The sequence below is a fragment of the Talpa europaea genome, assembly GCF_964194135.1.
Source record: "Talpa europaea genome assembly, chromosome: 11".
In the NCBI taxonomy this organism is placed as follows: domain Eukaryota; kingdom Metazoa; phylum Chordata; class Mammalia; order Eulipotyphla; family Talpidae; genus Talpa; species Talpa europaea.
Genome location: NC_140078.1, coordinates 58016321 through 58040638, shown reverse-complemented (window position 1 = coordinate 58040638; position 24318 = coordinate 58016321). Strand labels below are relative to the sequence as shown.

At 38.9% G+C, this 24318-nt stretch overlaps 1 protein-coding gene across 18 annotated transcripts in view; it reads right to left on the bottom strand.

Moving 5' to 3' along the window:
* The window catches only part of MAGI1 (membrane associated guanylate kinase, WW and PDZ domain containing 1), a gene marked incomplete at both ends in the record, with an annotated part of 646110 nt that overhangs the window by 101196 nt on the left and 520596 nt on the right, over positions 1-24318 (bottom strand). For 13 of the 18 annotated variants that reach the window (XM_084248125.1, XM_084248136.1, XM_084248135.1 and 10 more), the window contains one exon: positions 11974-12180. In XM_084248125.1, the coding sequence (XP_084104251.1) occupies positions 11974-12180 (207 nt within the window). Of the gene's footprint in view, positions 1-11973; positions 12181-24318 lie in introns of those variants that run through there. The other 5 variants (XM_084248142.1, XM_084248126.1, XM_084248133.1 and 2 more) reach the window with 1 other exon arrangement.

Here is a 24318-nt window from a genome sequence, read left to right as displayed (position 1 = left end):
CCGTGAACGGGAGCTGTGGAGAACCCTGCAGGATCCGCCCCAGAGGTGAGCTCCAGGCGCCATTAAAGAGAGCCCCGCCCCCCAGGAGGAGACCAGCACCAGCACACAGCCCCGGCCGCCCGGTAAGCTTCCACGGAAAGCGGCGCTCGGATTGCAGCTGCCCAGGTCCCAGCGCCTGCGACCTAGGCTTGTGGGGAGACGGCGGAGGCCCTCGCTGAGTGAGCAGGAACAAGGCGCCCAGGCAGGGGAGCGGGATTCAAAAGGCGCCATTCCCGCGCCACTGATCTGGGCTACAGCCCGCGTCCTGGAACTGAGGGCTTTGGAACTGAGACCCGGGGCACGAAATTAGGGGCGTGGGTTCCCCACGACGGTGGGGCACAAGGCAGACACAGCACCCCAAAGCCGTTGAGGTGTACCCTACCATCCCCGCTCTGCTCCCTGTCCCACGGGGTGGAAAATCAGCTCCCCAAGGGCTCTAGGAGAGATCTCTGGCGCCACCTAGCGACTTGAAGCCAGCAGAGGCTCCTGAAGGAGCTAGTGGCCAGCTGGGGAGTTAGCCCACACCGGGCCCCTTCCGAACAAGTAGTCTGAGCCCACAGGGAGAGCGAGCACCCACAGCCAGGGCAGACCAGGCGCGCAGAAGAGTGTGCCTGAGACCAGACGCGCAGGGAGTGTGTCCCACATCACCATTTTAGAACAGGGACATTTCTTCAGTAAAGACTACCTGCAGAAGGCTTCCTCAGGAGCCAGAGGTGAGGGGGGAAGTTCGCCCACGCCAGACCCCCTCTGGCCTGCAGTCCAAGCCCAGAGGGGAGCAGGAACCCACCGCCGGGGCAGACCAGGCGCACAGGGGAGTGTGTCCCCACATCAGCATTTTAGAACAGGGACCTTTCTCCAGTAAAGACTGCTTGAAACTGACAGATGACTCCTGGAGGAACCAGAGGGGAACAGAGAAGCCCACCCAAGATGCTGGCCAGTCCCAACAACACAGTGTCCCAACGCATACGGCAAATTAGAAAACAGACAGTAGGGAGGAGAAGAACCACACGCAACCTAGCAACTCTCCAGAGAAAAAGCACACCACAAAAAGAAAGCCAGCCCCCAGATTGCAAAGACAATAACTTGGAAGAATTTCTGAGCCTTCCAGAAAGAGAATTTAAAATTGCCGTGATTAAAAAAACTGACAGAAGTCATAAAGGAAAACAATGATAAGGGAAAAATAATCAACGATCAGAAGAATGCAATTGAGTCCCTAGAGAGGGAAAACAATGGTCAGAAGAAAGAACTTGAGTCCCTAAAGAGGGAAGTAAAAGAAATGCAGGAGATCAAAGAATTAATGGAAGAACTAAAGAATTCTGGGAAAAGCAATGAAAGCAGAATAGATGAAATGGAAGAACGAATAAGTAATCTTGAAGACACAGAAATAAAAAGAACCAAAACAGAAAAGGAAAGAGAAGTACGAAGGAAAAAGAACGAAGAAAGACTTCGGGAACTATCTGACTCCATGAGGAAAGGAAATATAAGAGTTATAGGAATACCAGAAGGAGAGGAGAGAGATGTAGGAACAGACAAAATATTCAAAGAGATAATTGAAGAGAACTTCCCAAATGTGAAGAAGGAGCTGAAAATTGATATACAAGAAGCAAGAAGAACACCAAACTTCCACGACGAAAGGAAAAATACAGCAAGACACATAATAGTAAAGCTCCCAAGAATCCAGGACAAGGAAAAAATAATGAAGCTGGCAAGAGGGAAGAAACAGATAACATTCAAAGGAAAACCAATCAGGCTGACATCAGACTTCTCCGAAGAAACACTACGGGCAAGGAGAGAGTGGAGGGACATAGTCAACAGACTCCAAGAAAACAGATGCCAACCAAGAATACTCTATCCCACAAAGCTCTCCTTCATCTTTGAAGAAAGAATATGGACCTTCCCAGACAAACAGAAACTCCGGAATTTCATTGCAACTAAACCCCCACTCCAAAAAATACTACAAGGAGTCCTAAAGCCAGAACCTCAGAGGGACGAATAATAATGAAAGAAGGCCAAAAAAAAAAAAGTTATTAAAAGAATAAATAAATAAAATCAAAGGAAAGACAAACACAATGGCAAATACAGATGTTAACATATCAATATTAACTCTAAATGTAAATGGACTAAACTCTTCAATAAAAAGACACAGAGTTGCAGCCTGGATTAAGAAACAAAACCCAACCTTTTGCTGTCTCCAGGAAACACATTTAGCTACAAAAGATAAAAATAGGCTCAAAGTTAAAGGATGGAAAACAATCCTACAAGCAAATGGACCAAAAAAGAAAGCAGGAACAGCTATACTTATATCAGATAAAACAGATTTCAAACTCAAAAAGATAAAAAGAGACCCCAATGGTCACTACATTATGATCAAGGGGACAATACTTCAAGAAGAAATAACACTCATTAACATATACTCACCAAACGAAGGAGCACCAAAATATATCAGACAACTGTTGTCCTCTCTGAAAACAGACATCAGAGAAAACACATACGTAGTGGGAGACTTCAACACACCACTATCAACAATGGATAGATCAACAAGACAAAAAATAAGTAAAGAAACCAAAGCTCTAAATAAGGACCTAGAGCAATTGGGCTTAACAGACATCTATAGAACACTAAACCCCAAAAAAACGGAGTACACATTTTTCTCAAGCGCACACGGATCATTCTCCAGGATCGATCACATACTGGGGCACAAGACAAACATCAACAGATACACCAACAATGAAATCATATCAACCATATTTTCTGACCATGAAGGCATCAAACTAGAAATAAACCATAAAAAGAAGGCAAGGAACTTTCCTACCTCATGGAGATTAAAAACCACACTACTGGAAGACCATTGGACTAATGAGGAGATCAAAGAAGAAATTAAAAAATTTTTTGAATTGAACGACAAGGAGGACACCAATATCCTAAATGTATGGGACGCAGCAAAAGCAGTAATAAGAGGAAAATATATAGCAATAGAAGCTCACATCAAGAAACAAGAAAGAACGCAAAGAAACAACGTAATCTCGAAGCTCAAAGATCTAGAAAAAGAACAACAAAAAAACCCCAAAACCAGTAGAAGAAAAGAAATAATAAAAACCAAAGCAGAAATAAATGAAATTGAAACTAAAAAAACAATCCAAAAGATCAATGAAACCAAGAGCTGGTTCTTTGAAAAAATAAATAAAATAGACAAACCCCTAGCCAGGCTCACAAAGGAAAAAAGGGAAAAAGCACAAATAAACAGGATCATCAATGAAAGAGGAGAAATCACAACGGACACAGCAGAAATCAAAAGAATAATCAGTAACTACTATGAACAGTTATATGGAAACAAGTTTAACAATCTAGAGGAGATGGACAAATTCCTACAACTCTACAATCACCCAAAGCTAGATAAAGAAGAAATAGAACACCTAAACAGACCAATTACAATTAGCGAAATTGAAATGGTAATCAAAAACCTCCCCAAAAACAAAAGCCCAGGACCTGATGGATTTACAAATGAATTCTACCAAACATTCAGAGACGAATTAGTGCCTATCCTTCACAAACTCTTCCAAAAAATTGAGAAGGAAGGGACAATACCAAACACGTTTTATGAAGCCAACATTACACTAATACCAAAACCGAACAAGGACAACACAAAAAAGGAAAACTACAGGCCAATCTCCCTAATGAACACTGATGCAAAAATCCTCAATAAAATTTTAGCTATCAGAATCCAACAATGTATCCATAAGATAATTCACCACGACCAAGTTGGATTCATTCCAGGGGCACAAGGATGGTTTAACATCCAAAAATCAATCAACGTTATCCAACACATCAACAAAAAGAAATATAAAAACCATATGATAATATCAATAGATGCTGAGAAAGCTTTCGACAAAGTGCAACACCCATTCATGATAAAAGCCCTTGAAATTCTTTGGATACAAGGAACATACCTCAACATCATAAAGGCCATCTATGACAAGCCAACAGCCAGTATCATTCTCAATGGTGAAAAGCTGAAAGCAATTCCATTAAGATCTGGAACAAGACAAGGATGTCCACTCTCACCATTGCTTTTCAATATAATACTGGATGTCCTAGCCAGGGCAATAACAAGAGAAAGACATCCAAGGAATCCAAATAGGAAAAGAAGAAGTCAAACTATCACTATTTGCAGACGATATGATATTATACATAGAGAACCCCAAAAACTCCACAGAAAAGCTAATTCAACTCATCAATCAGTTCAGTAAAGTGGCAGGATACAAAATCAACACGCAAAAGTCAGTAGCCTTCCTATACACAAACAATAAATCTGAAGAAGAAGAAATCAAAAAGACCATCCCTTTTGTTATTGAAACAAAAAAAATCAAATATTTGGGAATAAATCTAACAAAAGAGGTAAAGGACCTATACAAAGAAAACTATAAAACACTGTTAAAAGAAATAGAAGAAGACACAAAGAAATGGAGAGACATCCCCTGCTCATGGATTGGAAGAAAAAACATTATTAAAATGGCCATCCTTCCAAAAGCAATATACAGATTCAATGTTATTCCAATCAAAATTTCAATGTCATTCTTCAAAGAAATAGAACAATTATTGATGAAATTCATATGGAATCACAAAAAAACCCCGAATAGCCAAAGCTCTCCTGAAAAAAAAAGAAGGGAATGGAGGCATCACACTCCCAGACTTCAAACTATACTACAAAGCCATAATCATCAAAACTGCATGGTATTGGAAGAAGAACAGACATACAGACCAATGGAATCGAATAGAAAATCCAGAAATAAACCCACAGATTTATGGTCAACTAATCTTTGACAAAGGAGCAAAGAATATGCATTGGAGTAAAGAAAGTTTGTTCAATAAATGGTGCTGGGAAAACTGGATCGCTACATGCAAAAGAATGAAGCTTGACCACCACCTCACACCATACACAAAAATCAACTCAAAATGGATTAAAGAACTAGACATAAGACCTGAAACCATAAAATATATAGAAGGAAATATAGGCGAAACACTACGTGATTTGCACATCAAAGACATCTTTACAGACACATCACCCAAAGCAGTGATAGTGAAGGCAAAGATAAACAGCTGGGACTACATCAAATTAAAGAGCTTCTGCACAGCAAAAGAGACAATAACAAAAACAAAGAGAAACCCCACCAACTGGGAGAACATTTTTGCACCCAACACTAATGATAAAGGACTGATCACAAAAATCTGCAAAGAGCTGATGAGACTCAACAACAACAAAGAAAATAATCCAGTCAAAAAATGGGCAGAAAAGCTTAAAAGAAACTTCTCTGAAGAGGAAATGCAAATGGCCAACAGGCATATGAAAAAATGTTCAACATCACTTGTCATCAGGGAAATGCAAATCAAAACTACCATGAGATACCATCTTACACCAGTGAGAATGGCACATATTAAAAAAACTAGCAACAACAAATGTTGGCGAGGGTGTGGAGAAAAAGGAACTCTTCTGCACTGTTGGTGGGAGTGCAAACTGGTCCAACCACTGTGGAAAGCTGTGTGGAGATTTCTGGACTTACTAAACATAGAGCTTCCATATGATCCAGCAATTCCACTCCTAGGTATTTACCCAAAGGACACAGAAACATCAATTCCAAAGAACACCTGCACCCCTATGTTTATAGCAGCACTGTTTACAATAGCTAAGCTTTGGAAACAACCCAAATGCCCAAAAATAGATGACTGGATCAAGAAGATGTGGTACATATATACCATGGAATATTACTCAGCATTCAAAAAAGATAAACACATGCAATTTGCAGCAACATGGATGGCGCTGGAAGGGATCATGCTCAGCGAAATAAGCCAAAAAGAAAAAGAAAAATACCGGATGGTCTCACTCATAGCAGGAATCTAGAAAACTTAAATAAGGGACCAGGAAAATGAATAACTATAAGAAAGTGAAAATCAAAATCAACAAAAAACTATGAACCAGAGACACTTTTAGGGGGGCGGGGGCGGGAGGGGAGGGATTGGGGTCAGAATGGGGGGGCTGCAATTGTATGGGGAATATAACAATAAAATGTATAAAAAAAAAAAAGAAAATATCCAAGTTATCTTAATTTCTTGGAAGGAAAAAAAAAATTCCTCCAGAAACTAGACCTTATTTTAAATTATCCAAAATTTTATCCAGAAATTTATTATTTTACATTGCCTTTTTAAAAAATATCACTTCTTGAATTGTGATTGACATGTAAAAATGAGATATATTTTTTTAATTTAAAATATTTTGGGTATATTATTGATGGAATTGTAAGATATTTAGTGTACATAATGATAATTTGATCTATATATACATATATATGTATATGTATGTATGTATATATATGTGTGTGTGTGTGTATATATATATATATATATATATATATGAATTTTCTAAGGGTTCTTCCCATCTAGGTAATTAAGAACAACAGAAAAAACAAGGATATTTAAGCTATACATACTTAACTCTGCTTCTTCTTTCCAGTTCAATAGAATCTTAAACAATCTCATTTTTCAAAAGTGAATGATAAGTCTGAAAATGAGAGGCTGGGGCAAGGCTTAAAAATGCACAATTCCAATCATGGTGTTGACATATGCTCTGATTTCAAAAAATCTTTCATTAAATTTACCAAATAATTAGGATTACTACTGAATCCCAAGAACACATGTGGAATAGATTGTTGAAAAACACATTGGATAGAGACAAGAAACCTAGTTCTCCCATTGTCTGGTAAGGTGGTATACACCATTCCTCCGTGTTTTCTCATATAAAATGAGGATGGAAATACCTGGGTTGTTTATCACCCAGGAATTCCAGAAGGTTTACAGGATACATGTGAAAATGACTTGTAAACTATAAATGAATATGAGTGATATAGTCATTCATAGTTAATCAGAATCTTCCAGGCACTCACATACACATAGACACACTTTCGAAGGTGACTTGGAAGATACCAACTTGTGTTAAAATATACTTCTGGAGCTTAAATTATACATGCTTTTAATAATTATTAAAATGGCCATCCTACCAAAAGCAATATACAGATTCAATGCTATTCCAATCAAAATCTCAATGTCATTCTTCAAAGAAATAGAACAATTATTGATGAAATTCATATGGAATCACCAAAAACCCCAAATAGCCAAAGCTCTCCTGAAAAAGAAATAAGGGAATGGAGGCATCACACTCCCAGACTTCAAGCTATACTACAAAGCCATAATCATCAAAACTGCATGGTATTGGAACAAGAACAGACACACAGACCAATGGAATAGAATAGAAAATCCAGAAATAAACCCACAGATTTATTGTCAACTTATCTTTGACAAAGGAGCAAAGACTATGCATTGGAGCAAAGAAAGTTTGTTCAATAAATGGTGCTGGGAAAACTGGGTCGCTACATGCAAAAGAATGAAGCTTGACCACTCCCTCACACCATACACAAAAATCAACTCAAAATGGATTAAAGAACTAGACATAAGACCTGAAACCATAAAATACATAGAAGGAAATATAGGCGAAACACTACGGGACTTGCACATCAAAGACATCTTTACAGACACATCATCCAAAGCAGTGATAGTGAAGGCAAAGATAAACAGCTGGGACTACATCAAATTAAAGAGCTTCTGCACAGCAAATGAGACAATAACAAAAACAAAGAGTAACTCCACCGACTGGGAGAACATTTTTGCACACAACACTAATGATAAAGGACTGATCACAAAAATCTGCAAAGAGCTGATGAGACTCAGCAACAACAAAGAAAATAATCCAGTCAAAAAATGGGCAGAAGAGCTAAAAAGAAACTTCTCTGAAGAGGAAATGCAAATGGCCAACAGGCATATCAAAAAATGTTCAACATCACTTGTCATCAGGGAAATGCAAATCAAAACTACCATGAGATACCATCTTACACCAGTGAGAATGGCACATATTAAAAAAACTAGCAACAACAAATGTTGGCGAGGGTGTGGAGAAAAAGGAACTCTTCTGCATGTTGGTGGGAGTGCAAACTGGTCCAACCACTATGGAGAGCTGTGTGGAGATTTCTGGACCTACTAAACATAGAGCTTCCATATGATCCAGCAATTCCACTCCTAGGTATTTACCCAAAGGACAAAGAAACATCAATTCCAAAGAACACCTGCACCCCTATGTTTATAGCAGCATTGTTTACAATAGCTAAGCTTTGGAAACAACCCAAATGCCCAAAAATAGATGACTGGATCAAGAAGATGTGGTACATATATACCATGGAATATTATTCGGCATTCAAAAAAGATAAACACATGCAATTTGCAGCAACATGGATGGAGCTGGAAGGCATCATGCTCAGCAAAATAAGCCAGAAAGAAAAAGAAAAATACCGGATGGTCTCACTCATAGCAGGAATCTAGAAAACTTAAATAAGGGACCAGGAAAATGAATAACTATAAGAAAGTGAAAATCAAAATCAACAAACAACTATGAACCAGAGGCACTCTATGGGGGGTGGGGGGCGGGGAGGGGAGGGATTGGGGTCAAAATAAGGGGGTTGCAATTGTATGGGGAATATAAGAATAAAATGTATTAAAAAAATAAAACAAGAGACAGGAAAAAAGTAAATTATACATGCTTTTAGATTCATTCATTTCTGATGTATAACCATTCGAAACTTTTGAGGCTACCTAACCTAATAAACTTGATTTAAAACCTAAGTAACACAGTGGTTGAGTACCCAGGTTCTGGAGTCAGGCTCTCTGGATTGAAATGATAGTTCTTACACTCATTGGCTTTGTGATACTGTATAAACTGTTTGCTCTCCCTGGTCTATCCAAAAAGAGCTTAGCAATGCACCTGCCACCTAATTAGTACTGGAGAATCATTAGCTCTCCTAGTAATATTATAATCCTTTTATTTAAAATATAATCATAATTCCAAAGCAAAGTTTTATCATCACCTGCTAATGAAAAAGACATCAGCCACCGAATGTTCAACAATGGGGAGCTGTTGGGGGAAAAAATACACTCTAGAAATGTAATTAAATAACATATTGATGTCTCTTGAAGGTAGTTACTGGTAGAACCAGTTACCTTTTTTAAAAATTGTGCTTTATTGAGGTATAACACTACATATAATTTAGGCATGTAGATTCACACCATTTCTAAAGTATCTTACAGCACCAACTCACCACCAAAATACCCATAGTCCTCCACCACAGTCCACTGGGCCCCTTGCTTCTTTTTCTGTTCAGGTAGACTCAATTCTATAGCGTTCTAGGGTTTGTTTTGTCTGTTCCTTTGTTTCCTTATGTTCCACATAAATCTGGTATTTTTCTTGCTTCCTCTGACTTATTTCGCTTAGTATTATCCCCTCCAGTTCCATCTATGTTGTTGCAAGGGCAAGATTTCATGTTTGTTTTTTAAGTGAATAGTATTCCACTGTGTACGTGTGTGTGTGTGTGTGTGCATCACACCTTAATCCAGCCATTTGTACTTGGCACTTAGGTTGCTTCTATAACTTGGCCATTGTAAATAATGCAACAATGAAAATAGGAATGAACCAGCTGCTGTTTTAGATGTGGTGAAAGTTGTCTAATGAACAAAATATTTTTACAAATCTTTTTACTCATTTTTATAAATAACTGTGCTTTGGCCAACACTGTAACATGAAGCACATAAAGTGTTCTCTCTCTTAAAGGTTTCTTTCAGGTCCATAATTTAGGGACACTTTTTAGAAGACTGTCTTAGTGCTTTGGTTTCAACAGTCAGTCCTAAAGTACTTGGGATGAACACTCATTGTTAAGCTCCTGCAGTTATCACTGCCAGCAGAAAAGATGTGGGCCACTTCCATAGGATGCTTCTGGCTATTCGGTTCTCTGCTCTTTTGCCTGCAGACATGCCGGTGCTGTTAAGGCATGTTATTTAAACATTGTGTCTACCTCAAAAGACCCAAGCAGAAGTCAACTAAGATCACAGTAATAGCATATACTAGAAATATCTTGGTAAATAAAAATTTGATGGTTCATAGTTTTTCTACATTTGGAGATGATGCTCTTGCCTTTATTCTACCTGGTCCCACCAGGAGCCAAGATCCCATTATGCTACTGTCTGTCACTCTATATTTGAAATAGCTGGTGGATTGCTACTTAGAGAGGGTCAGAGTGCAAAATGCTTTGATACATTGAGTTTGATACACATATCATAGGCTGGGTAATGTCAACTATTTGAAAGAATCTATGAATTAATGTATGAAGGCTTTCAGCTGTCATAGTTGTAGTTTGGTGAAAGGGTGCATTTATTTGAGATATTCCTTATATATTGAGGATGTCTCATCACATATTGATCTCTGGGCTAATTTTCTCTGTGTGCATGCTAGGGGCTTTCTTGCTATCAAGACAGGAACTTGAACAAAACAATCAGGTGCCATTTGGCTTTCATTACATGCAGAAACTAATGATGAGATTGACTTGAGCAATGATGATGTGCACACAGAAGTTTTCCTTTGATGATAAGCTTTCATGTGGGGATCATATGGGATCAGATTTTCTGAGGCATGGCTTCTGGAGACAGACACATATAGTCATTAGAGGCAGGAAAATCATCAAGACCTATTACCCTACATGAACTTTCTACCAAGACATCTCTGTAATTGAATGGAGGAGAAATAAAGGCAGACATGCTTCTTGACGACTATCCACAAACTTGGCAGAATTGTTTTATTACATGTTACCTCCGAGCTCATCTACTGTTGAGTCTATATCTGTGCTTTGGGTTATATCCCGATTTGGTCTAAATTGAAAGATCAGGACATTAAAGCATCAGATCCTTTTTAAAAAGAAATACTGTTTTCATAATTTGCTTTCATACTGGTGAGGACTATTATAAATGGCTAACATATTTCAAAGTAGATGAAATCAACTGATTTCAATAAAAGCCTATATAAATGTTGACAAATTTCCCCTAGCTATTGGGAATCACTAGCCATTCTAGTTGAGAAAACGGAAATTTTCATAGAATCAAACTCTTTGAGCTAGAAGGGGATGTTAGAGATGACTGAATCTGAACCAGTTACTTTACAGATCAGGGGAAGTTAGACACAATAAGACAACTACCAAAGTCTAAACTTGGATAACACACTTGGCTTTCTCCTTTATCCAAGTTTTCTGGCAAAATCGTTGGGCTAATATTAGGACAATAAAGCCATGAAAAAAATTTAATTGTCATATCAAAGAGTTTTATGCTTCTGAGCTTAATAAATGAGTAAACCACAGAGAGGCCCATCGATCCTATAGAAAGCATTTAACCAATACAAAATTCTCCCTAAATATTCCATTAGACTTAGTACAACAAGGTATAAAATACAGTTCATTATTTGCCCAGGCTCAACCAAGTCTGATGTCAGAAGAGGCCACTGTGAGAAAGGACCCTGGAGGCTGAAAGTGAGTAACTGTTCCATACAATCAACTCTAAAATATTAAAGAACTATTTAAGCATAGGAAACACAAAAGAAACAAGATGGTCCCCAAGCCACAACATCGCAGACTGGACTTCCTCAGTCTTTTGCAGTTGTTACATTTTGGAACAGTGTCAAGACGAAAAAATACATGAACAAAATACAAATATTCACATATATTATTTCTGAGAGAAAAAGTGCTGATTATTATTAATTCTCTTTTGCAGATATTTTCCTTTCTCTCCCATAGGATAATTTGGGTGAAGTTCAAATATTCTTAAGGAGAAACATGAAAAAAAAAAATAAAAGGGCAGGGAATAGACTTTCTTTTCCCCAAGCTTTGTGTGCTTAGTTTGAATTCTGGTGACCCATCTGAATTTCTCAAGAATAGAAGAAATGCCTTAACTCTTTGTAAAAGCCTCCCACTACCCCTTTTTCCCCATATCCATTGAGAGGGATCATCAAATGATTTTTACCTGTAAAGCTACTGTTCATTTCAGGAACGTCATCCTCCTCCTCATTCTCAGTGTGGACTATGCCAGCATTTTGCATATCATTGTAGGACTTGGTTCGTTTTGGGGTCGACTGCTTGGAGCCAGACTGAAGGCTTTGCAAGGCATCCGTAGTAATCACTTTCCCACTGACTGGCTGGCTAGGAGGTTTGGGAGTCCCATAATAGTTTCCTAGGTGATGGAGAAACACATTTGCATGTTTTAGAAAGAATACTTTGTTTTTGTTCAAGAGTTCACATCCAAATCTTTTAGCACATTAAAAAAAATTTTTTTTAACTAGAAAACCAGTACAAACTGTATTTCATTTCCGGAATGGGTTAGAAAAGATGTTGATCCTGCCCAGCTAGGCATGGTGATTTCTGAAGTGAGGAGGCAAGTTGCATTGTTTGGGGTCAAAGAACCTACTAGAGCTAAAAACAAAAGCGGCTGTGCTGAATAGCAAACTTCATCCTCATTATGTTTGAATTTCAATTGGTTATCTTTTTACATATATGCACCAGCATCACACTGAATCTCATTTAGAGCAAGTCTCACAGAAAATAAAAAAATTCATTATGGCCTGCAAGCTCAAAGGCCTACAAAGTCAAGGTCACCTTCCCTTAATAAGGGGACTCATCAAGAGGGAATGGGGCAATATTTAAAAAAAGAGGACAGTAAGCACCACGTGGCACCTCTTTAAGTGAATTGCAGGATTGACTCTCAGGGTCATGTGGGGTGGGAACAAATCTTTGCCAAGTTTCAACAGAAAACTCTGTGTTATGGGTAGCACCCTTTCTAAGTCACTCTTTCAGTCATGGTCCATCTTTACTTGTTTCCCCACCATTAGGCTCAGGCCTGACTCCATTAGGCCAACTGCATTTGAGAGGTATGAGGATGGATTTTTTTCACCTTTTATTTTTTATTTTCATTGGCATGTATACACACACACATACACACACATACACACATGCATATATATTTTAAATAACTTATTTTAAAATTCCCATATACATTTATAGAAAAATTTTAAAAGATTTTATTTATTTTTGCATAGAAGAACTGGGGTACAGGCCAGGAGTATGTGGGGGGTGGTGGTGAGAGGATTCACCAGAGAGAGAGTGGGGAACAGAACAGGCAGGTCAACTGAAACACACTGCTAAGGGAGCAGCAGGCAAAAAAGGAGAGGCCTGCTGCACCAGGTGAGTTAGTTCCCTGACTGGGGATTGAACTTAGACCTTTGTGGTGGTAGCTCTGAGACTTAGCCCCTAGGGCACCAGGGAGGCCCCAGCATGTATATTTTTAATGGGCACTAGAAAAATGTAAGTAGTAAAGTATCGTAGTAACACAAAATATATTTAAAGTAATAGGTAATATTTAGAAGATAATAAGGAAAAACAATACTAAACTGGATATTTTAAACCTGAAGTTTCAAAAGACAGCTAATTTAAGAAATTAATTAACTGAATAAGTGACAGCAGTGGTAGTGAGAAGAATTTCTTTTCTGAAAACTTTAGCTCAAATTTTATTTTAAAGAAAATTTCAAATAAATAATAAACATTATGTTCACATATGGACAAAATCATGAAGGTGATTGATTCATGAATGCCCATTTTGAAAACATAGCTTATACTCATAGTTTATAATATAGCTTATAATATACTCATAGCTTATAAACATAGCTTATAATATTCAGTGGCTACATGATTAAAAAAAATCATCAGCATTAGAATTGACCTATTCACCATAATGTCTTTTATAGTAAGCAGAGAAGACATTATATTGACTCCTTCTATGAATCCAAAGCAATGTTTGTAATTCTATGCAAAGTAAAGCAAATTTGTAAATGACAGCAAATCCTATGCACAGTTTCTTCCCAAGGATTTCATTCCATTTTCCAACATCAGGATCTAACTACATAAAACATTTTATTATTGAAGCACGAAAGCAAAAGGACACAGTAATGTGTTATTCTGCCTGACACACATAGGGGATGAAGAGTTTGCTTCCATTAACCTTTAATTTTATAGTTAAAATTAATTCTTATTGTCAACAACATTTAAAATAGTTTTTGAATTACTAAACTCATTAATACATATGTATGTATCTATATATATACATGCATGCATGTATGTATATCCACTTTCTCTTTGAGAGTAGTAGAATAATTTGTGTCAACAGGGAAGCTTTGAACCCACAAATTAAAAAGCACAGCAGACGAAAAGGCACCATGTTTGAAGTAGAAAGATTCCAGACAGAACCTGATAAGCACAATCTGGTGACTTGTACTCAATCATTACAGTTCTTTCTCAGAAGGCGACATCAGTCTCTTCAAAAAACTTCTTTCATCTTCCAACTTAAGGTTCAGGGATGGAGTAGAACCAGCTTGAAGAAAGGCGTCCATGTGAGTTTCTCAGTGCTAACACATGCGTAGGGGAGAATTAACAGACATAAGCTAGACTCATTCTGCACTTCTCAGATGTGACTTCAAAGAATGTCCCATGCCTTCCTTGAAGTTGAAGTTAGCCCACAGTGTTGCCTTTTCATTAACTAAAGACCATCAGTGCAATTTAGGAAATTAAAAAAGTTAATATTTCAAAAAAAAATTTTAGTGAACAAAAAGTAGAGACAAAATTCTACTAGATTTAGTTTTAATTCTTTCCAATCACCACTGTCACAAGAAGATATCACATACCTTTTTTAATTAGATGTTACTAAGACCAATGGCTATCAATAAAAATCTTCCACTGAAAGATGTGACTAAGTTTTTATTCATAATTTTATAATGTCACTCATGTTCAGTGTCATTAAATTCAAGTAACATTCATGAAACAAATTTATAACTGCAAGAAATATTTGGAAAATAAAAGCTCTAATTGTAATCTTTGTATGTGGACTTTCCTTAGTTTTCAAGTTCAGGATCTTTCACAGATTAATAAATGATTAGCAGACTTCTCAGCATAATTACAAAGTCTACCAAACAATCTACTTATTTAGAGTTGTTTCCTATTCTAGATATTAGTTTAAGACTGATTGGGGACAGATGAAATACACAGCATTAAGTTGAACCATATGAAACTGCTGTTGCAGAAGACCAATCGTCAGTTATCAGATATTTTATTTGAGCTAATCAAATATATAGGCATTAGCAGTCCTTAGCATACAGTAGTGGTGAAAAGCTCAGAAGAGACAGCCTGGAAATCAAATGCCAGCTTCACCACCAAATGCTACCCTGGGCAAGTCATTCAATCATTTTTTAAAAACTGTATGTCCTCTTCTGTAAAATTGAGATTCTAAGAACACCAAGTTTCTAGGTAGAATACCTGCTATGAGGATAAAATGAGATGGCTCATTTAAAGCATTGAAACTTGAGTTCAAGACAGCCACTGGTGGGGAGGTTTGATAAATGCTACCCACTGTTGATGGTGCATGATTCTAATCCCTAAAATGAGGCTCATCACACCTTGCTGGGAGGGTTAATGAGAAAATATGTCTGGAGTGCTTGCCATGTGGTAATCAAGTGCCAATAACCAAACAATCTTGGGCAAGTTTTTTACACTCTTTCTAGTACATTCTCTGAAATGGCAGAGGTAGCACCAGACCTAGCAATCACAAGATTATTGAAGCTTAAACTGTAACTTTCTTGAAGGTCCCCTAAACCTAAAACATAAGGCTTTAAATGAGGTAGTGTTATTATGTCCATCTTTTCAGCATTTCTTATTTTCCCACATCACCTACAACCTTTACAGAAAAGCTTGTAATTTTAGAGGTTTTCTATCTTTTTTTCAAAGATAAGATTTTTTTTTATGTATTTTAAAAAATAATTTGAATAAGCAACATTTAAAATCAAAATCAACATTTATAACTTGAATGTTGAAACTGAATGTTTCTGATTAAGATCTGGATATACTAGGAAATATAACTTGACTGATTCTAAGGTTAGTTATAAGGACCCGGATGGCCACATCCATCTTATAGGCAATGTTGCCAAGGGTGTGACCAAAACCAATTCGCATGTAACAGGTTCACATGATTAAGGATTTCTGCAAGAAAGATTTTGCTCCTGTTCTTGGTTCTGCTAGGAAAGTACCTCAGTGTGGAAGAGTGTCCTGAGGTTGTTGCAATGGAAAGGCAGGAGCAGATCAAGAGACATGGTTGCAAGCATGGATGGGGTGAAAGAAAACCTCAAACCTCAGGAAATGCTCCTTCAGAATGATTTTTCAGTGAGGTGGCTTGGGTTGAATCGGGATAGAGCCAGTGTGGTCTTTATCATGACACAATGAGCACCACACTCCCAGTGTGCCAGTAGTAGGGGTCTCCGCTGCCTTGACTCACCTTACTTACTCTCTACCTTCCGGTGCCCAGGCATTGGAATTCATGACCCTTTCAAGTCAGGAAACTTTCCACCTTATCCATCTTTTCTATTCTGGTCACGAGTTCAAGTTCAGTCAGAGCAGAAGCACAAAACTTTCAGAGCATGCACGCAAGCTTCCCTCTGAAGAATATGGATCACTCAAAGGTACTAAGTAAAAATCATTTGAAAGATCTTAACTATTAAAAAATTACTGTGGGTTATCACTTGGCAGGCTGCACGGTTAATAGGAGACATGGGCTTTACTGTCCTGCGATCTCCACATTTGCCAACACACACTTCCTGAGGTGACCGGGCTCCCTCCCAAGTGGGAATGTGTGTGTCTCTGCTGCTATTTTCAGAGCTGGCTCTTCAGTAACATAAAGGGCTGGTGGTGAGTAAAGGGAGGGCAGAGGAAGCCTTGAGGAAGCCACTGCTGGCTGTAATTAACAAGCAAAATCTTTGGCCATGACCAACCCAAGGAAAATACTTTCTGACACACATTGAAAAATTAATGGGGACTGCAAATCAATTTTTAGAGCTTGATAAAATATGTAAGGAGGGCCGTAACCCTGAGTTTTAGTCAGAATGAATCAACTCTATTATCTTCTCATTTTGTACAAATTTACTAATCATCCATGTATTTCCTTACAGGAAAGGTTTTTTTTTTTTTTATGCCAGGCACTATGCTTGACACTAGAAATAAAATATGAAAATGGGACTAAAACACAGTCTTCATATTTGCTCTTAAGGTATATGTTAGTTAAACTTGAGCAAATAATAAAGTTACATTAATGCAGATTCTGATTCAGTAGGTCAAGGTGGGGCCTGGATTCTGAATTTCTAAATAATACATAGGTGATGGTGCTGGTCCATGGCTTCCCTTTGAGTGGCCAATATAAGAGGGAGAGAGAAGAGAATTCCTCCTTTGTAGCTGAGCAACCCCAAAACACAGAGAAGCAGAAAAGCCTTCCTTAGGGTCCCTTGGCTGGTCCAGGGTAAACAGCACTCAGACTCTTGTCCCTCAGTCTCATGTTTCTTGCATAACTTTGAACAGGGCGGAGGAGAGATTTGTCTGTCTCTTCCAACAGGACAGACTTTTAAAAATAAGCAGAACAGGATGGTAGTGACCACCAATGGCTGGGGATCTAGAGTATGTATTTTTAATGGGCAGTATTACTCCTAAGGTGTCAAAATTCCATTTTTCCATGGGGAAAGCATACGCCTAATGTGTAATGCACAGATATGTATTCCATCCAGAGAAATAGAAGCTGTGAGCATACCTGCCCTTGCCTTGCCTCAAGGCTGGGTTTGATGGACTCTTGCAGTTCTGGAGCTGCATCTTACAATTACCCATACTTGCTTTCTGCTCTAATTCTACTGGTTTTCTTTCCGTTCCCATGATTCCCCTGATTTCACATCTCTTGTACCCACTCCTCATTCCTTCCTGTTTATTCCTTTTCCTTCTTGTCTCATCATCTCTCTTCCTCAGGGGCTATCTCTGACCCCATCACTTAGATCAAAGCGGTCCTTAAGAGTTCTGCATTGCAAGGAAATGTGTATCTTTCTTTCCAAGTGTTTTTTGCTGCTTTTGGCACTGTTTAATCAGTATCAATCTTCACCTCTAGACTATAAGCTGTATGAGGCCATACACCTCTGTGTTTGTCACTCCTGCATCTAACACAGTACTGGAGACAGACTGTCACTTAGCAACTCTTTGCAGAATGAGTAAAAGAACAAATGCAGACATGAATTCCAGCCTGGGATCCTCCTTAATACCTATATTGTAGATCTGGTTTTTAATGGCATGACTCACGGCAGTTTCTTTCCAGTCCATCAATTATATCTGAATTACCTCTGATCTGCATCACTTCACTTTGCCGCTTGCTTGCTTAACACATGATGGTATCATTCATAAAATTCCCATCATTTTCTTTTTACTCGTCCTGTCCATATCTCCCCTCCCCCCAACACACACACCCTGCAATAATATGACTTGCAGCACAAGTGGACAATTAGCCAATGTCCTATAATTGGGTGCTTACTTTTCCCACTGCCATTTGGCTTTTAATATAAGACCAAGAGAGCAACATAAGTTAATCGTTTTGTGACACGGAGCAAGGTAAGGAATCTCTTCAGCCTCCATTCCCATGGTATTAATTGAAGATAAGAACAATAATAAAGGGCTTTTATGAAGATTAAATTAGATAATGTATTTAAAATACTCAGTTTCGGGCCTCCCCGGTGGCGCAGCGGGTTGAGCGCAGCCCTGTGAAACTGTCCAGAGCCTCTGCAGCGTGGGTTTGATTCCTGGCCGGCCAGGGAGAAACCCACATGGCGAGCAGATTTCTTGTCTCACCCGCTGTTCCCCTCAGCAGTGTATTTCGGTTGTCTGCCTGTTCTGCTCCCACCTCTCTCTGGTGAATTATCTCACCCTCCCAAGCCTCTGACCTGCACTCCAGTTTTTGTATAAATAAATAAATCTTTAAAAAAAAATACTCAGTTTTTTGCTTGGTACAATGTCACCATGTATGAAACATAAGTGGTCTAAAATTGTTCCTGAAGTCATGGACAAATAAAAGCTCTAAGCTGTAGAAGAGGATATTGCGATTAAAATACATATTCACAGAACAGTATTTCAAAAAGTAACCTTTAAATGCATGTATCAAGTCACTACCCATGTATTCACTTACTCTAATTTTTACTAACAATCCTATGGGTGGCATCAACAGCCTCATTTTCAAATGAGAATCTGACATTCACACAATTAATAAATGATGACTGGCATTTGAGCACAGATGTCTGTCTCCATATGCTTTCAACTACCAGAATCTTTGGGGATCTCTGAGCAGAGACCTAAGCAAAACTTCCCTGGGCCTTGTTCTCCTCATCTTCATATGCAGAGGGACAGCCAATTTCAGTATCGATTCCCTTTGGTTACTTTCATTATCAAGAGAGAACATTCCATGGCAGAGTAGGCCAACAGAGCTTATCATGACAGAAAGCTTCCAAGGCATGCCAAAGAACAAGACTCCAGAAGATCTCGTTTTCTTCAATGAAAACTAAGAACTCCCTTCACCCCTGCTTTATCTCTGTGTCCTGCAAAAGTATACTCTTGACAGCTGCTTTTGTGCAGACCTTCTAGAGAGCAAAACAATAACATTATTGAATGCTGATATTCCCTTTCCTATTTAATATGCAGAAATATGCAACCCATAACTCCAATTGAAATGTCACACTGGCACTTCACTTCCATGCTGAGGGAAAACCTTTGCAATGCTCAAAGTGTATAACCAGCCTCTTCTACCCAGAGGCATTTGTAAAACAAGCATGTTTGGAAGCACCCCCACAGAATAGTTCATCCCTTGTAAATTCTCTCCTAGAGAAGTCCCCAGGGCTGGCCGAGGCAGCAACCTGTCTCGCTGGGAGAAAATGTCAACAGAGGGAAAATAAAAGCAAGGCAAAAGGGAGATGGTTCAGCTGATTTATTTTAAGCACCACAGCAAATAAATTAGCTCAGTGTCACCATAAGGAAGCTGTGCCAAGGAGGAAAGTCACATTTACTCCCGACTTCTTTACCTTGATATCCACTCTGTCTACTGACAGAATGAGGAATTGGTTCAAATTGCAAAGCAGAGATCAATTATGATTTCCACTAATAACTTTTATGCCTTGTGAGGGATGATAGTTAGATGCCTTACATAACCAGGAAGGGCCTCTATTCTTTTGGAGGTTAGGCAAATCTGAGCATCATTGCTGGGGTGGAGAATTTCCTTGTGGAGCTCCTGTCCTATCCCTAGCCCCAACTAAACCTGTCCTTTCCCTGTGTTTCTTTACTCAGCAGTAAATGCTGATAACAGCATCTATTCAGTTATGTAAGAAAGAAACTAGCGGTCATCCTAAGGGGACTAAACTATCACCATCTGCTTCTTCTATCCCCTTCTTACAATAACCAGTGCATTACCAAGATAAACTTTCTAGTCACATAAATAGCTTAATATTCAACAGACTTATCACCACCGCCACCCCAGTCCAAAGCTAACTCCATCTGGAGTTACGCTGAATGAAATAGACTTGTGTATCGTTATTTGTTAAATCTAACAACCTAACTTCAGTTCATCCATCAGGACTCACCTCAATAATTACTCCACTTTATGGTCTCCCTGATAGATTCTAGCATGCTTATAAGTACATTTATTTCTATGATTATCTGAATAATGCTCCTTCTGCACTATTTTGTTAAGACCCATAAGGACAATGATCACATCTGGCTTTACTCAGCATTTCACCTTTAATGAATAAATGAATGAACAAACAAACTAGCAGTAGAGTCTATGAAAGTGTCAATTTCCAGGCAGCAGGTACAGGAAATGCTGGCATCCCCAGTCTGGCCTGTGAGATGATGGGGTGGTGGCATTTGGCCAGGCTTTGTCCCCAATTCCCGTAAGTGAATTAGACCAGTTTCTGTCTGGATCTCAATTCTGTCATGTGAAGAGAAGTGCTTTCCTGTATTTCCAGCTTTATAATCCTACAACCCTGCAATTCTAAACCTTAAACAGACATTGGGCCTGAAAGAATATTCTGAGAGGTCATTATGTCTGAGTTTTGCTGGTTTGCTCTACTTGTCTGCCTTATCATGTTGCTGAATATGTCCACAGAAGATCACCGCTTCTCCGCAGCAACATCTTGGGTGGGTTCAGAATTATGCTTTTTAAAAGAAGCTTGACTCTTAAAGATTTGCTTATCTCTCTGAAGTCTGCTGGACAAGAAGGGGAAAATCTTCTTTAATAGGTCTTCATTGTTCCTTTCAGAGGTTGTTATTCTAGAATTGCATTGTAAAATACGGCAATCATCACCCACATGTGACTATTTAAATTAGTTTATATTAAATTAAAAACTCAGTTGTCCAATCACAATAGCAACATGTATGTGAATAGTGGCTACCACACTGAACAGCTCAGAATGCTGACCACTGCAGAAAGGCTATCGGACAGCACCGGTTCAAAAGGAGACAGGCAGGGCTTTATCCCCTCCTTCCCAACATTCATGGCCAGTGCTGAATTCAAAACTAAAACAGGGCCCACCAGTCTCTTGGCTGACCTCAAGATATCATGACAAGATTGATTTCAAAGGTCACCTCTGCAGAGGGGCTTCTCTGATGTGAGCTTAGAGGCAGTGCCCAAAGTGGCATTTGTTTCTGGAGCAAGCCACAGCCCCTTCTCCCCATACTCATCACTTCTTTTGAAACTGTTTAAATGTAATTACCTCACAGACTGCAGGAACACAGTGTTAGCCCTGGAGCCACACAGCCTGCATTTCAATCTTGCCTCTATCTCAGGCTTGCCAAGGGAAACTAGAAAAGACAGCTGGCATCTCCCTGCCTTACACGCCTCTTCTGTAAAATGGGCATAAAAAAAGTCCACGTTTGATAGGACTGTGGAGGAATTAAATGAGTTGGTGCATACAATGTACTTTGAAGAACATCAGCACATCGTATACACTGGACAAATGCTGACAAAAATAACCAAGAAAGATAAACACTTGCAAAAGCAGAGCTGTTTTTGGTCTTCTGCCCTGTATATTGTATGCCATGCCTCAGGAGAATGTCTAAGGAAATGCTTAATAAATAATTGTTGAAAAGAGCTGGTGTGTACATTTAAAAGGTTGTGCTTTATAACTTCACTGCCAAATGCAGCTCTCCTGCCTGCCTGTGACACTGCAAGTGCTTCTTTCTTTCTCCTTTTCCTAATTAAGCCTGTCCTTTTAAAATGTAAAGAACAACAACAAAATCTGCACAGACAAGAACTTATCCTATAGACACATTCAAAGTAGCATACTGATATTTGCACAGGATGTCCATTGCAGCATTATTTGCAAAATATCAAAAAGGGGGGTCTCTGTGGTGGCACAAGGGGTTGTCTCACCACTGCCCTTGTGGTGGCACAGGGGTTAAGTCTCAGCCACTGCAGCATTTGCCGTACTACCCACATAGCATAGTAGACCTCTCCTGTCTCACCCACTGCTCCCCTCAGCAGTATATTTCAGTCAGTCCAACTGTTCTGCTCCCCATTCTGTCTCTGGTGAATCCTCTCGCCACCCTGCACCTCTGGTCTATACCCCAGCTCTTGTAAGCAAAAATAAATAAATTGAAAAAAAAAAAACACTAAAAAGAGGGTAAGTCTACCCTAGATGTATACCTGCAAGGGGATGGCTAAATAAATTATGTGTATTCACATATTGGGAAGATGTGCAGAATTTGCAAAGAATGAGGTGGAACTGTATGGGGTAATGCAGAAAGACTGCTAAGAAATGTTAATTGCAAAGGCCAAGGATAGAGTAATAAACAAGAAGACAATGGTTTATGCCATTTGTGTGTAAGTTTTGTGAATCTCCACAGACTAACTTCAGCTCACCCATCAGAAATCACCTCAATCACTCTCAACAACATGGTCTCCTTTAAAGATTCTCACACACTTACAAGCACATTTATTTCTGTGATTATTTGAATAAAGCTTCTTGTGCACTTTAATAGTGTTATCTGTGGGGAGGAGGAGAAGCAATATGGATTTAAATACTCTAAGTTCTTTACTATATGAAATATTCCATCATGTACATTTATTCTTCTTCACAAATGTTTTAAGTGTCTTGCTTCACATTGTGGGTTTTGTGGCTTTCAATAGGTGTCTTTTGTGGCACACTTTTTCCTCACTGGAAAAAAAACCGGAGCCGGGAAAAAAGATGGTGAGTAACTATGAAGTAAATAAAGATATTTTATTGACAAATTCACTGGTTTACTGACTAACCGAAGGGGGAGGGAATCCACTAGGGTGGCAATTTTGGGCCAGTCGTGTGTGTAAATATAAAAGCTAGGCTGATTGAGAGTTTGCATGTGTCAGATGCTGTGCTCAGCCCTTTCCAATTATTGTCTCACTTAATCCTACCTATGAGGAAACACTATTATTATTCTCATTTTACCAAAGGGAGAATGGAGACATGGAGCATTAAGCAACTTGCCAGAGGGCAACCAGCTCAACAGCAGAGGGGCTAAGATTCAGACTCAGGCAGGGCCTCAGCCAAGCCCGCACAATCCTCAGTGTCTAAGCAACAGCAGCTACACTCGCAGGGCGAGTCCCGGGGAGGTAGACATAGGACGCTCTCTCAAGGTGTATCCAGCCCCATTCCTAAAACACTACCTGGCATTTAATAAAAATTCCATTTAGCTTTCAGCTTGTAAGAGTCAACATAATAAACTACAATTGGTTCCAAAAAGGATGAGCTGTTTTATAAGGTGGAGAAATTATACAGCTAAAAGGTCAAGGGCTGAAGAATGCTGTACCACCAAATGGCTTGAAAATGGAATGGATTAATCCTGGGCCTGAGAAAATTTCAACTTGAAAGTAACTGAGCAACATTCAGGCAGTTTCATATAAGACGAGTATACATTCTGTGAAAAGCATTTCCCTGATGCACCGCTCCAGCAAGTTAGGTTCAAATACGAATGGGCTATTTCTACAACTTTTTGGTTATATTCAGGATCTTCTTCCTGGGGTTTTCAGGAAAGAGTGTGGGATCTGAAAGTTGAACTAAGCTGGGTTTTCTTCCTGGCTCTAGCATTGTAGAAATAGCTTTACAATCTTGAAAAAATTCCTAAATGCTACCTGGCCTCAGCAACCCCGTCTAGAAATTTGGTGAGAACAGGTACCAATGTTGCAGTGACAAAATTAAATGGGAAGACAAAGTGAATCCACCTATATAACACCCACAGTGCAAATATCTCAATAAAAAGAATTTATTTCCCTTTTCCCACTATGCAAATAAATTGTTGCCCAAGTCACACGATTTGATTTTCCTTTTCAACCCAATACTCTTCTGACTTTGTCCAGCCCGTTTCACTCTTAATCTCTCCAAAAAATGCAAATATGTATTTTTTTATATTAGGGGACTCAAGCTCCCCAGATGGACATGGTAAATGATTTCAGATA